Consider the following 13257-nt stretch of genomic DNA (forward strand, 5'->3'; position numbering starts at 1 on the left):
TGGGTAAAAAGACGCATAATTGCATCTTATATATTACCTATCCTTAGTTTATACATATAAATAAGTAATTTAATAAAACGACTAAATAAATAAAGAGTAAACCCTTTATTTATTCTTATATAATAAACTAAGAGTGAATCTTCCGTTTATTCCTATATAATAGGTTTAGGTTTTATTCACTATAATAATAGCTTATTCTTATAAAAGTAAGCTATATATATAATATATACCTTAAGGAGGTATATAAGAATAAGAAGAAGAAATAATAATAAAATAATCTCTATTTTATTCTTTATAAAATCTAATAATAGAGATAACTATATAAATCCTTATATAAAAATATTCTATAAAAAGAGCTCTATAAATTAAGGATTATAAAGCATAGACCACTTAGTAGCCTAAGCTTAATGACGTTATACACGTGATAATACGTTTCAGAAGACTTCTTCTTCTCCTCACTTCCTCAGGTTAGATTTAGAACTTATAGAATATAATAACACTTTAACATTCTTCTATATCACTCTCTATACGTTATTCTATTAAAAATAATACTTACTTATACTTAAATTTATTAAATTCTATTATAATATACGCTAGCCTATTATATTATACTATATAGGCGCCTTCTAAGCCCCTCTAGCTACTTATATACCTATTCTAACACTAATTAGGTCTATAGATAGAAACTTAAGCTATTTAATAGATAATTTATAACTTTTAGACTAAACTAAAAATACTCTATAAGATATCTCTATAATATTAATATAAACTAATAAAACTATTAATAAGATAAATATATAGTCTATAGAGAAGATAAAGCTAAAGTATAATAAATTAGCTAGAATAGATCTAACTTATTATAACTAGAAATCTATTAAACTAAATAGTTAAAAAAAACTAAACTTACCTATTAGAACTAAGGGATAATAATAAGTAAATAAAATAAAGTCTCTATATAGTATAATAAAGATATATTTAGCTTAATAATATAAATATATTTAAGTTTAAATATAGCTTAATAGAAAATTAACTATTACTATAATAAATAGTAAAGCTTAAAGTAACTTTATTTCTTTAAGATAAATAAATTTATAAAATATAATATAATAATAAAAGGGAGTAAAGAACTACTATAAACTTAATAATATAGAAGGAGAATAGGTTTAATATAATAGAGAATATATTATTATAGAGATAATATAACTCCCTTTATAGATCTATAATTAAAATAAATACCTTTTATTTAATATTATAAAAATAAGAAATAAATATAATATTATCCTTAAAAGACTATAGCTATATAATAATAACCTATAGATAAATTAGAAAATAAGCTAACTCTAATAGAAATAAGACTTAGTTATTAAGTAGTAACTTATAAAGAGTACCTTAAATAAGTATCTAGTAACTCCTTAAATAAGAAGATTTATTACCTATTTAAAAATTAAGGATAAAAATATTAAGATATTATTAGTAATAGATATTAATAAAAATAATTATCTTTTATTTATCTTAAATAAATATTAAGTTTATAATAAACTATTTATAAAAAAACTTAAGACTAAACTATTAGAATATAAATCTTTTAATTATAAGATTAAGCTAAAAAAAGGGAAAGAACTAATATATAGCTTAATTTATAGACTATTTTAAGATAAGATATAATATTTAGATAAGTAGCTAAAAGAAAACCTTAAAAAAGGATATATTAAACCTTTAATATTACTAATAGGATATTTAATCCTATTTATATTTAAGAAAAATAAAAAGAAGTAACTATATATTAACTACTAAAAACTTAATAATATTACTATTAAGAACTATTACTTATTACTATTTATTTCTAAACTATAAGACCTATTATATAGAGTAAATTAGTTTATAGCTTTTAATCTTAAAGGAGCTTATAACTTAATCTATATTAAGAATAATAATATATAGAAAGCTACTTTTTAAATATATAGAGGATATTTTAAAACCCTTATTATACCTTTTAGTCTTATTAATATATTAATAACCTTTTAGAGTATAATTAATTATATTTTATAAGAATATATTAATATATATATTATTATATACCTAGATAATATCTTTATTTTCTTAAAAATAATAAATAAATATAAGTAATATATATATAAAGTACTTAAGATACTATAAGATATTAAACTATTAATAAAACTAAAAAAAGAAATTCTATATTTAAGAAGTTAATTACTTTAGATTTATTATTATTTTAGAAATTATTAAAATAAATAAGAAAAAGATTAAAGTAATTTAGAGATAGCTAATACCTTAAAATATTAAGGATATTTAATTATTTCTTAAATTAATTAACTTTTATTAATACTTTATTAAAAACTATATTAAAACTAGTTAAAGCTTTATAGAGCTTATTTAAAAAGATAAACCCTTTAAGTAGATAAAATAATACTAAAAAGACTTTAACTAAATTAAGTAGTATATAGTAAATAATATTATTCTATATATATTAAACTTAAAAAAACCCTTTAAAGTTAAAATAGATATCTCTAACTTTATAATAGGAGTATAACTCTTATAATAAGATCTAAAAGGATAACTATAACTTATTATCTTTCTCTCTAAAAAGCTTAATAGATTAGAATTTAACTATTAGATTTATAATAAAGAACTTATAGTAATTATTAAAGTATTTAAGAAATAGAGACCTTATCTCTTAAGAACTAAATATTTAATAAAAGTCTTTATAAACTATAAGAACCTCTTATACTTTATTACTTTAAAGAACTTAAATAAAAGATAAATTAAATAGTTAGAGTTTTTATTTAAATTTAATTTTAAAATTATTTACTATAAAGAATCTAAAAATAGATAAACTAATACTTTAAGTAGATAAATAGATTATAACGTCTTAATACTTAAGGAAATATAAGTTATTTTTAAAATAAATTAAAAAAGTAACTTTATATTAGCTATTAAACTTCTATATATAGCTAAAAACAATAATACTAACTTAACTAGAAGAATATCTATTAAAGCTATTATAAAAATATATATTATATTTATATATAGTTATTAAGATATAACTAAAATATAGAAATATATTAAATAATGCTATAATAAAATAGCTATATAATAAGAAATATCTTTAGTAATTAGGGACTATAAGGTTTATATAAAAAGTAAACCTAATTAATATTAACCTTATAATAAGATATAGCTACTCTTAATACTATAAATAGTATAGAAATTAATCTTATTAAACTTTATTATTAAGCTATTTAACTCTAAAGAACTAATAACTAAGGTTAGTTATAATAATATCTTTATTATTATTAATAGACTTATAAAGTACTTATACTTTATCCCCTATATAAAGTTTAATACTATAAAAGACCTTACCTATAGGTTTCTATAAATAGCTATTAGTTAATATAAAATACTAAAGAAAATTATATCTAATAGGGATAAGTTATTTACTTTTAAGTTTCAAAGATCTCTAATCTTATAGTTAGAATCTAATTATAAGATATTTACTATTTTTTATTTATAAACTAATAGCTAAATAAAATAAATTAACTAAATTATCAAAATCTATTTATATTACTATATTAACTACTAATAAGATAATTAAGTCTAATTACTATTTATAGCTTAATTTACTTATAATAATATAATAAGAGAAAGTATAAAAGAATTATTATTCTATTTAAACTATAAATTTAACTTAATAGCGTATAGAAAACTATAATAAGGCTTAATAGCTCTAAAAGCTATAATAGATATTAATAAACTTAAGGAAATCTAATAGGAACTCCTAAGAGAACTTAAATTTATATATAAATAAATATATAGATATATTAATACCTTAAGAGTTAAGGGACTAACTCTAAAGGAGGGGAATAATATATACCTTCTCTATTAGAATATTAAAACTAAATAACTAAGTAATAAGTTAGACTTTAAGAAACTTAAACCTTTTAAAATTATAAAGAAGATATTTAATATTAACTTTAAACTTATATTATTAAATACTATAAAGTACTATTTAGTTTTTTATATCTTACTTTTCAAAAAAGTACTATAAGAATCCTATATATAAGACTATATTAAAGTTAACTTAAAATAAAAATATAAAGTTAACTAGATCCTTAATTACTAGGAATATAAGGGATAAGATAAATATTTAGTAAAATAAAAAGGTTATAAATATAAAGAAAATATATAGAAACTAATAAAATACCTTTATTATTTAGAGTAGCTATATAATAAATACTAATAGATAAAAGAACTTTAATAAAATAAATAAAGTATTTAGGACTTTTAAGAAACCTATAAGCTAAAAAGTAAATAAGAAATTTAAAGTATTAAAATTTTAATTACTTAGTATATTAAAAAGATTTATAGTACTTTAAGTACTTACTAACTAAGCCTCCTATATAGAAGATAACTTAGCTAGAGGAACCTGCTCTAACTTATCTACCTCTATTATTACTTTAGTCTCTTATTAACTCTTTTTAAAAACTATCTATTTTACTTTATAAATATAATCTAACTTTATAAAAACTTTATTTACTTTAGACTATACCTTCTATAGTACCTCTATTTACTTTTAAAATAATTCTTTTACCTCCTCCTCTTTATTATTAAGGTAATAAAACTTAATTATAAGGTATTTTATTATAAAAATAAAATTAATAAAGGGAGTAATAAAAGAAATAAAATAGAAAAATAAATATTAATAAATAGTATCTTTTAATATATTATAAGATTTTTAAGTACTATCTATATTAATATATTCTCTATAAACTAGAGAGCTAAGTAATATCTTATAATATAAGCCTTTAAAATAATAATAATAATAAAGTATAACTTTAAAACCCTTTATAATAATCTTAAGTAAATAGTAATAATAATAAAGAGTAAATATTATAAGAGAATTAGGAATATAACTTAATATAGTATTAATATTATAAAAATTAGGAAATATAATTAATACCTCTCTAACCTAAAAGATACTATCTATTTATATTAATTTAAGAGATTAAACCTTTAAAGAGAGAACCTAATATTATAACCTATTAGATATAACTAATAGGACTAAAGCCTATAGAGAGCTAAATAGTTATAATAATACTTTATATATAGGATTATAGGAATAAAAGGGATTTCTTAAAATAGAAAAACTATAATATAAGTTATATAATAATAAGATAAAACTAAATAAGGAAAATAAAAAACTAAATATTTAATTAAGACTATTAAATACTTATTTATAATTACTAAGTATTTATTAATATTAATAATATAATTAATAAAAAGAGTAAAAGATATTATTTAAGACTTATATATAGGATAGACTTAAGTCTACTTAAGAATAGACTTCTATAGCTCTTTAGTAATTAACTTATAATTATTATTTATAATACTTTTAGTTATACCTAAGTAATAATTACTCTATAACTCTTATTAAGGACTTAACTAATTATTAAGCCTTTTAAAGACCTATAATTACTTAATTAGACCTATAGAATAACTAATAACTATTATTATTATTATTACCTAACTTATTATTAATATAAACCCTACTATTAGTTAGCTAGCTATAATACCTTATAGCTAGATATTTTAAAGTATAATATATAGTATTAAGAAGAAGCCCTATTTCTTTTAGGAAAAAGAGTATAATAATATTAACTTTATAAAGTATATTAAGTATATCCTTTTTCTTATTAGAGACTTCTATTATAGTTACTTAGGAGTTATTTTTTAATAGGATAATACCCCTATTTATTAAGTTTAAGCTATTAAGGACTAGCTACTCTAAAATAATATTAAAGTTATTAAATAGCTAGCTAGATTATTAGATTTATTACTTATTAAGAACGTTTAATCCTAGATAAAGCACTATATTAAGCTTAACTATAATATTAAGTCTCTTAAGCTCTTATAACTATATACTGCTATTTAAGAGGCTTAAGATACTATCCCTTATAAATACCTATTTAAATTAGCCTATTTAGTAGTAGTAAGGATAGAGGAGTATATCTAGTATAGAGGAGAGATAGTACTATAGTAATAGTAATAATAGTATAAAAACTACTTACTTATATTAATATATTTATTTTACCCTAAAATATATAATGTTTAAAGTACTAGAGACCTTAAATTACCCCCTAGTTGCTCCCTATACTACTAACCTATAAAGTACCGCACTAACCTTTTAGATGCTGGGATAGGTGTATGATGCGAATGGCCTAATTATGGTGTTTGCCCCCCTGGAAATAGCATCCAGGCAGCACACGGAGCACACTTTTCCGATCTTGAGGTCACAAGCAAGTGCAAGGGGAGTTGGTTGATGAGCTCTTACTAAGACCTCTAGGATGTCGGGTTGCTTAGTTAATTTGATAAGAGCTCCTGTGCTCTGCTCGGGCTGCGATTCTGTTGGGTTGTGGTGCTTGTTTCCCTACCTTACAAGCCACCCGGGGACACTCAGTGAGGTGGCCACATGGCGAGCATTTCATTCATTGGAAGCTCATGTTGGAGTCAACCAGACTCGGAATTGGTCATGGACTTACATGAAAAGCTGTGGCAACGACATTCAAGTGAATACCAGCCTCAATCATCTTTTTCAGCCAAACCGTCTCGCAGTCCTTGAGGACATCTTCCATCGTTTGAGATTCTCTGCTAGTTACGCAGCACGTCGAATCCTTCGGCAGGATTCAATTGGTTGGTTTGCGCCAACAACCAACACACTCCGGGCGAAAGTCCCTTTCTAGACAGGGCGACGTAACGCGTGAAATTAGCCGTGATCAAATTCTCTCTTAAAAGCCTCGCGACCCCTTTTCGCGAGCTTCCTACGATTGCCTCAACTTTCCAACGGCTCCGTAGTCATCACCGAATCACCCCAAACCATTCCCTCAAGACCGGCAACCAACAATGAAGACATCGCAACTCGTTCTCGCCGCAGCCGCAGCGGCTCTGCTTTCAATTGCAGACGCGCAGACGACGTTCATGCCCCCCGTGACGGCGCCGGCCCGACCTTTCTTCATCTACGACTCCCACCCAACAGGCAGCCTCGAAGGCTCCATCGTCAGCATCGACATCGAGGGAAGAACAGAAACCTGGCAGCTGGCGTGCCCGACTGCCAACAAAGCCTGCCTGGCAGAGAGCTACTACCCGGTCAACGTCACCCACATGAGAGGATCGGTCTGGGCGGCGTCGAACACGGCGACCGCGGGCGTGACCAAGTTCTGGCAGTGCGACCTCGGCACCGGCAGCGACGACGCGATCTCGAACCAAGGCGGATGGTGCTCCGTGACGACGACGTCCGGCGGCTCGACCAAAGTGGGCGAAAAGACGGCCGTCGACTCCTGCTTCGTGGATGTGCGAAGCGTCATCGCCGAAATCACCGGAGGTCTGGAGAAGATAAGCTACACGGGCGGAGGCTATCCTGCGTCGTACTACTTGTCGGTGCTGGACGAAATGACCAAGTCGTGCCCGCCGTTTACCAGCGCTGCGCCTGTTGAGACGTTGGGAACAGCAGCGACCACTGGGAATGCCGCAACGGGGGCATCTGGCAGCTCGTCATTGCCGACGGAGACGGGGACGGCTTCCGGCAGTGCGGCGCCGTCCGGGTCGGCCCCACCCAGTGGGTCGGGCCGGATGTTGGCGAGCATGCCGTTGGCTTGCGGAGCCGTGGTGGTGATGGGTATCGCCGCGCTGCTTTGATGAATGGAGCATGGACGGAATCCGAAGAGCATATATTAGGAGATACCCCATAAAGTAAAACGCCTCAGCGGCTGTTGAATGGACCATTTTCGCGTTTTCATCAAGGGGTTACCCCGCGAAAGCTTCTCCACGTTCCGAGGAATATGCAGGCCGACTGTGCGCTCACACACCACATAGACGTGTAAGTTCGGGCCAGGTGAAGTCAATGTCAGTCTTGGTTGACAGGTTTGCGTGGTAGGGCATGACACATTGCCCGAATACGCGGGACTCCCGTTTCTACCCCGCCTGTTCGGTGCGAGCGCTTCGGCAGGACCTTGGTGGTTGAGATCAGGGATTAAGCTTCGTAGCATTCCCTCACAGTTTCACAATGGCTTGAAACTCTCTGCCCGCCGGAGAGGCTTTCAGAACGCGTATGCCTCCATTCAGAAATCTCAAATCATGTCGCGAGTGGTGATTGGCTCAGCAACTCGTTGTGCCGGTGGGCACTAGGTCGCCTGTGAGCCCCGAATTGAACTTGTATTTAAGCTTGAAGTTAGCAACTCAAGATCATGGCCGATCGTACTTGATAAGAGCAAGGTTGCGAAGGACGATTCTTCACATTCTTCGAGACGTGTTCTTTGCGTCAGGGGTTGACGGCCTGAGCTCTTTCGCCGCGAAACAATTGGGTTGCAGACAGCGTAGCGAGCCTCGGCTACGATGACATGCACAAGTGAAAGTCAAGTCAAGTGTCAAGTCAGGGACTCACAGCAACTCGAGGTAGCACGCAAGGTGGGACTTGAAGGCTTACCTAAAGCCAGCATTAGCCTGCGACCGGAATAGACAGAAGCTCGGAATTCGATTTGTTTTCTTTCCTCTTTCTTATGCATAGTCTTGGGGCCAAAACAGGGGATATCTTACACCATGACGAGACCCTCCAACATCCACTACTGCAATTGCCTATCTCTTCCATAGGTTCTCAGGAGAGCACCGCCCAGCGGAATAACAGGCAATTGATACAGGCGCTAGCAGGTTCCAGTGTACCTAGTATTTTCCTGGCTGGGGAAGCACAGACTCAGAACCCGAGAAAGCACAGGGCAGCTCAGGTCCGGGCCTACTTCCGGTGGCGCCTGCCAGCTGGGCTTGCAGCTTCTGCCATGTCCATGTCCAGGTGTCCAGGTCCAGCTGAAGGTCCATGTCCTGGAATTGATTTCTTATTGCCTTTGCATTTTTCTTTCTCTTCTGTTCGCCTCGCCGCATCTTCTGCACCAACCCGACCTGACGTTTGCTTTTCCTCTCGAACCGACCTCAGTCCCTGACCACTCGTCTCTTGGGCCCGGCCGTCGCTTAGCCCGGCGTTTCTCTTTCTCTCTGTCTCTCTCCTTTCCTCTCGAGACGGGCCACGGGGTTTGCGCGCCAGCTCAGTCTGAAGCGATGCGACAAGCCATGTTTCCTCACCCAGAAATCGAATAATGCATTGCGTACCTAACCCAGCGTCCGCCGGAACCCAGCCTTTCGTCTTGCCCTCCACTTCCCCTGGCTCTGCCGCCAGCTTCCGTTGGACTGCTTAAGGCAACCCCCCTTCAATTCAGTTGACCACCAACGCCTTTCTCGACACGAGCCTCCCAATCCGCCGGGCCATTACGACGCATCAGAACGCGGCAACGGTATCCCGACCCTTTGGCGATCGGAGCTCCAGGCCAGCCCCAGCCTGGCCTCTTCCACCAACTCACGCTCGTTATCGTAACCGTATCCCCTTGGCTCCCTTAGCCCCGCCGCCAGTCCGCCCGCTGCTGCTTCGTCCTATCTTTCGCAACCCCTCCCCGCCCGTCCAAGCTCTATCGCAACTACACACCATGCCTACCTACCTGTGTCACGGCTTTCGGTGGGATCGTCGAAGTATTCGAGTCTTTGTTGTCGTGCAGAACATTGACGACGCCGCACCCGAATGGATCATCGCACCAAACTCGTCCCCCGCCATACTCGAGTCCTTCTACTCCCTGTTCGACTTCCTGCCCGAGCCGCCTCCCGAAGATACCGACGCCCAAAGAGACAAGAAGAAGCGCAACAAGAACAAACCTCCCAAGGCCGGAGTCTTGCGCAACGAATACGATGTCCCGCCATCCACCGTTCCTCCCGAGGAGGATGATGTGTTGCAGAACAGTTGGAGCGCCGTGAAGCTGCTCGAGGAGTACGACCCGACCGATCTGAGCTATGTCAGCCGTCCCTACGCATATGTGGCCGATCATGTGGTGCGCATCGACCTGAGCAACTCGATAACGGAAGAAATCATGCGGTACGAAGAGCGGCTGGGCGAGACCAAGGCTATGGCCAGCGCTCCTAGCGACGAGTACATCAAGGCCAAGAAGGGCTCGGCATCAGGGAAGAAGGCCGGCTGGTTTGAGAAGCTGAGGGACCAGCTGCAACGAGGAGAAGACATCCGGTGGTACGTCGTGGTCTGCGGCGATGAAGTGCGTGACTATCCCGAAGATATGGTTGCATTCAAGGAACAGCAGGCAATGGATGAGAACCAACGGGAAGACAATGGAAGCGAGACCCCGAGGGGCCGTGATAGGAGTGCAGGCCCGTCATCGAGACCGGCAGCTTCGCCCATCTCCAGCGTACCAGCCAGCCAATTCGCTTCGGCAATGTCTCCAGAAAAACCTCAAGTATCGCCGAAGGAGGCAGGATTGCCCTACGGTACTCTTTTCCAGCATCCCAACATGAACACGGGCGAAGCACCTGCGTTGTTGCAACCGAAACCCTCCATGGACTTCAGACCCAAGACGCCCAAGGGCGGTGGCTTCAGGAGGCTTTTCGGGAAAAAAGGCGACGAACCATGAGAGCTGGAAGCTCGACAGACCGTTTCTTTCAAACAAGAGAACTGCCATGTATACTTGTCACATTCACGGTGCTATCCAGGACACCGCACGATATCCTCGGTTTCGGGCTAATGAAGCCGACTCAACTGCCCATGCGGCAATGCTGAACACGATATAAAGCGAAGGCGTATAATAAAATGATTTAATTAATTCAAACAGAGTAAAGAACGACGGCCATCACGATGACTTACCCCTGCCTTACTCGTTGTTCTCCCGCATCCCGCTAACCCCAGCCGCAGTGTGCGGCCCCCAGCAACCCCAGCTTCCCGTTTGAAGCGAGGCAGGGGTTAGCTTGCTACGTCATTGGTAGAGCTCATCGCACCTGAGCTCCGTGGCTGTTCCAGTTCCAGTTCCAGTTACTCAAGCAGTAAAGCGCCTAGCTCAACACACCAACACGAGCTAGACTTGTTGGCGACCGCCCATTTTCCATGCGGCGGAACGGTCCAACTACCATACTTGCGTCGTGCGAACCTCTTGGCGAGCCGAACACCTTCACCTGCTCTCTTTCCATGACTTGACAGCTCCTGCCAGTCTCGCGCCTGCGACTGGACGCGACACATAGTTGCCCCCTAACATGGAAGGATACTCGAGGCTTCAGGTGCCTGGCACCTCTCCGAGGCCCGGCGAAGCATCGCCATCATTCGCGCAGACCACCGCCGAGTTCAACATGGACAGCGACCTCGATCTCGACGATGCGGAGGAAGACTTGCACCTCCACGAAGCAGAGCTCGGCAACGGCCATGCATACGAGCTCAAGCCCCTGAGGAAGTCACCCACGGAAGCTGAAGATGAATGGGCCGCTGATGCGCCATTGCAAAGGCGCATGAGCTCCAGTACCGTAGCGAGCTTCCAACTATATACTCCGGATGAAGAGGCTGCCGTTGTACGCAAGCTCGATCGACGACTGGTGTTGTTCGTGGCGCTGCTGTTCATGCTGAGCTTCCTGGATCGGTCAAGTACGTTTGTCATGTAGCTATCCCCGACTTTTCTGACACGGCATCTATCTAGACATCGGCAACGCGCGCATAGCTGGCATGGATGAGGACCTACAGTCTAAGCCGCCATGGGACGGATGGTACCAGTGGACTTTGACGTCCTTCTACATTTCGTATATCGCATTCGAATGGATGTCGTTGCTGTGGAAGCTCATCCCAGCCCATATCTACGTCTCCCTAATCGTTCTGTCATGGGGCCTGACGGCTTCTCTGCAGTCGATAGCCGTCAACTATCCCGCTCTCATCGTCTTGAGGATTATGCTGGGTATTGGTGAGGCAGGATTCACGGGTATCCCTTTCTACCTGTCCTTCTTCTTCAAGAGGGACGAACTAGCCTTGCGCACAGCCATATTCATATCAGGTAAGTCACAGCAGAACGAATGACACGGTAACCCGGAATTGACCTTTCTAGCCGCGCCCCTGGCAACGACATTCGCATCATCTCTGGCTTGGCTGATTCTCAAATTCGCCGAATACGGGCCCATCGCCCCTTGGCGGCTGCTCTTCCTAGTTGAAGGCTTCCCTTCGGTTCTTGTGGCTGTAGCCGCCTGGCATATCATACCTGACTCCCCCGAAACGGCGTCATATCTCACCGCGCGGGAGCAGAAGGTGGCACAACTCCGATTGCGGAACGAGAAATCGCACCAGAAGAGCGGCAAGAAAGTTCGCGGTCTTGAGGGCCGCGAGGTGGCTGCCGTTCTCTGCGACCCCATAGCCTGGCTGACCGCCGCCATGTTCTTCCTTACCAACATGGCGTACTCGTCCTTACCGGTATTCCTACCCAAGATTCTTACCGAAATGGGCCACTCTCGCTTAGAGTCCCAAGCACTCAGCGCACCTCCTTACTTCCTGGCCTTCCTCGTCGTCATGTTGACAGCATACTTGTCGGACCGATCTCAGAACCGGTCTGTTCCCATAGTACTCCACGCTCTGGCGTCAGCCGGCGGGTACGCCGCACTCACGTTATCAGAGCCATTGGGTCTGCCTCCGGCACTGCGGTACTTGGCCATATATCCCGCCGCCATCGGATTCTTCAACGTCGTGACGCTCACCATTGTATGGAGCATCAACAACCAGGCGTCCGAAAGCAGACAAGGTGGTGGGTTCGCCCTGATGCAAATCATTGGGCAGTGCGGACCGCTCGTAGGTACGAGGTTGTACCCTGATCGTGACGCTCCTTTCTATGCGTCCGGTATGCAAACCTGCGCATGCGCGATGCTAGCCGTAGCCGTGCTGGCGCTATCTTTGAGATTCTACCTCAGTTATCTCAATCGAAAAGCCGATGCGGCGTCGGCGGATGGCGGTGATACAGAAGAAGACCTAGGTCTCGTTGCCGGCAAGCGCTCAGCCATAGCCAGCGACAACTTCAGGTACATATTGTGAGCCTGTAACTGCTGATGTTGGTATCTTTCATAGAAGTTATTCTAGTCGTCATAGAAATGAAAGTCATGAACTGAGAGAAGTCCGCCGGGACCGAACGCGTGCTCTGCCACGAACTCATCCCTCCACGTAGGACAGCGAATCTCCCTTCGCAAATTCTCCGATGAAGATCGGCGCGCCTTTGCCCACAGTGGTGGAGAGTAGCAGCGTCTCATCCAAACCGTTGGAGCCAGTCGACATGAACACCTGTGCACAGACCAACACCCCCGGGACGTGGAGATCTGATTAAACCTCGGCCCCATTCGACAACCGAT

General features: G+C 38.2%; 3 protein-coding genes across 3 annotated transcripts; all 3 read left to right on the forward strand.

Moving 5' to 3' along the window:
* Nucleotides 1-6918: 6918 nt before the first annotated feature.
* CkaCkLH20_12410 (uncharacterized protein) lies at nucleotides 6919-7710 on the forward strand (the record flags this gene model as incomplete). The annotated part of the gene is made up of 1 exon (XM_038895123.1): nucleotides 6919-7710. One exon carries the CDS (start codon nucleotides 6919-6921, stop codon nucleotides 7708-7710), a length of 792 nt encoding a protein of 263 aa, XP_038739512.1.
* Nucleotides 7711-9542: 1832 nt separating this feature from the next.
* CkaCkLH20_12411 (uncharacterized protein) lies at nucleotides 9543-10529 on the forward strand (the record flags this gene model as incomplete). The annotated part of the gene is made up of 1 exon (XM_038895124.1): nucleotides 9543-10529. One exon carries the CDS (start codon nucleotides 9543-9545, stop codon nucleotides 10527-10529), a length of 987 nt encoding a protein of 328 aa, XP_038739513.1.
* Nucleotides 10530-11142: 613 nt separating this feature from the next.
* Nucleotides 11143-12946, forward strand: CkaCkLH20_12412 (major facilitator superfamily transporter; the record flags this gene model as incomplete). Its single annotated transcript, XM_038895125.1, has 3 exons — nucleotides 11143-11524; nucleotides 11577-11924; nucleotides 11976-12946. The coding sequence occupies 3 exons, from the start codon at nucleotides 11143-11145 to the stop codon at nucleotides 12944-12946; spliced, it is 1701 nt and encodes a 566-aa protein (XP_038739514.1).
* Nucleotides 12947-13257: the final 311 nt, after the last annotated feature.

This window comes from Colletotrichum karsti (genome assembly GCF_011947395.1).
Source record: "Colletotrichum karsti strain CkLH20 chromosome Unknown Scaffold59, whole genome shotgun sequence".
Classification (NCBI taxonomy): Eukaryota; Fungi; Ascomycota; class Sordariomycetes; order Glomerellales; family Glomerellaceae; genus Colletotrichum; species Colletotrichum karsti.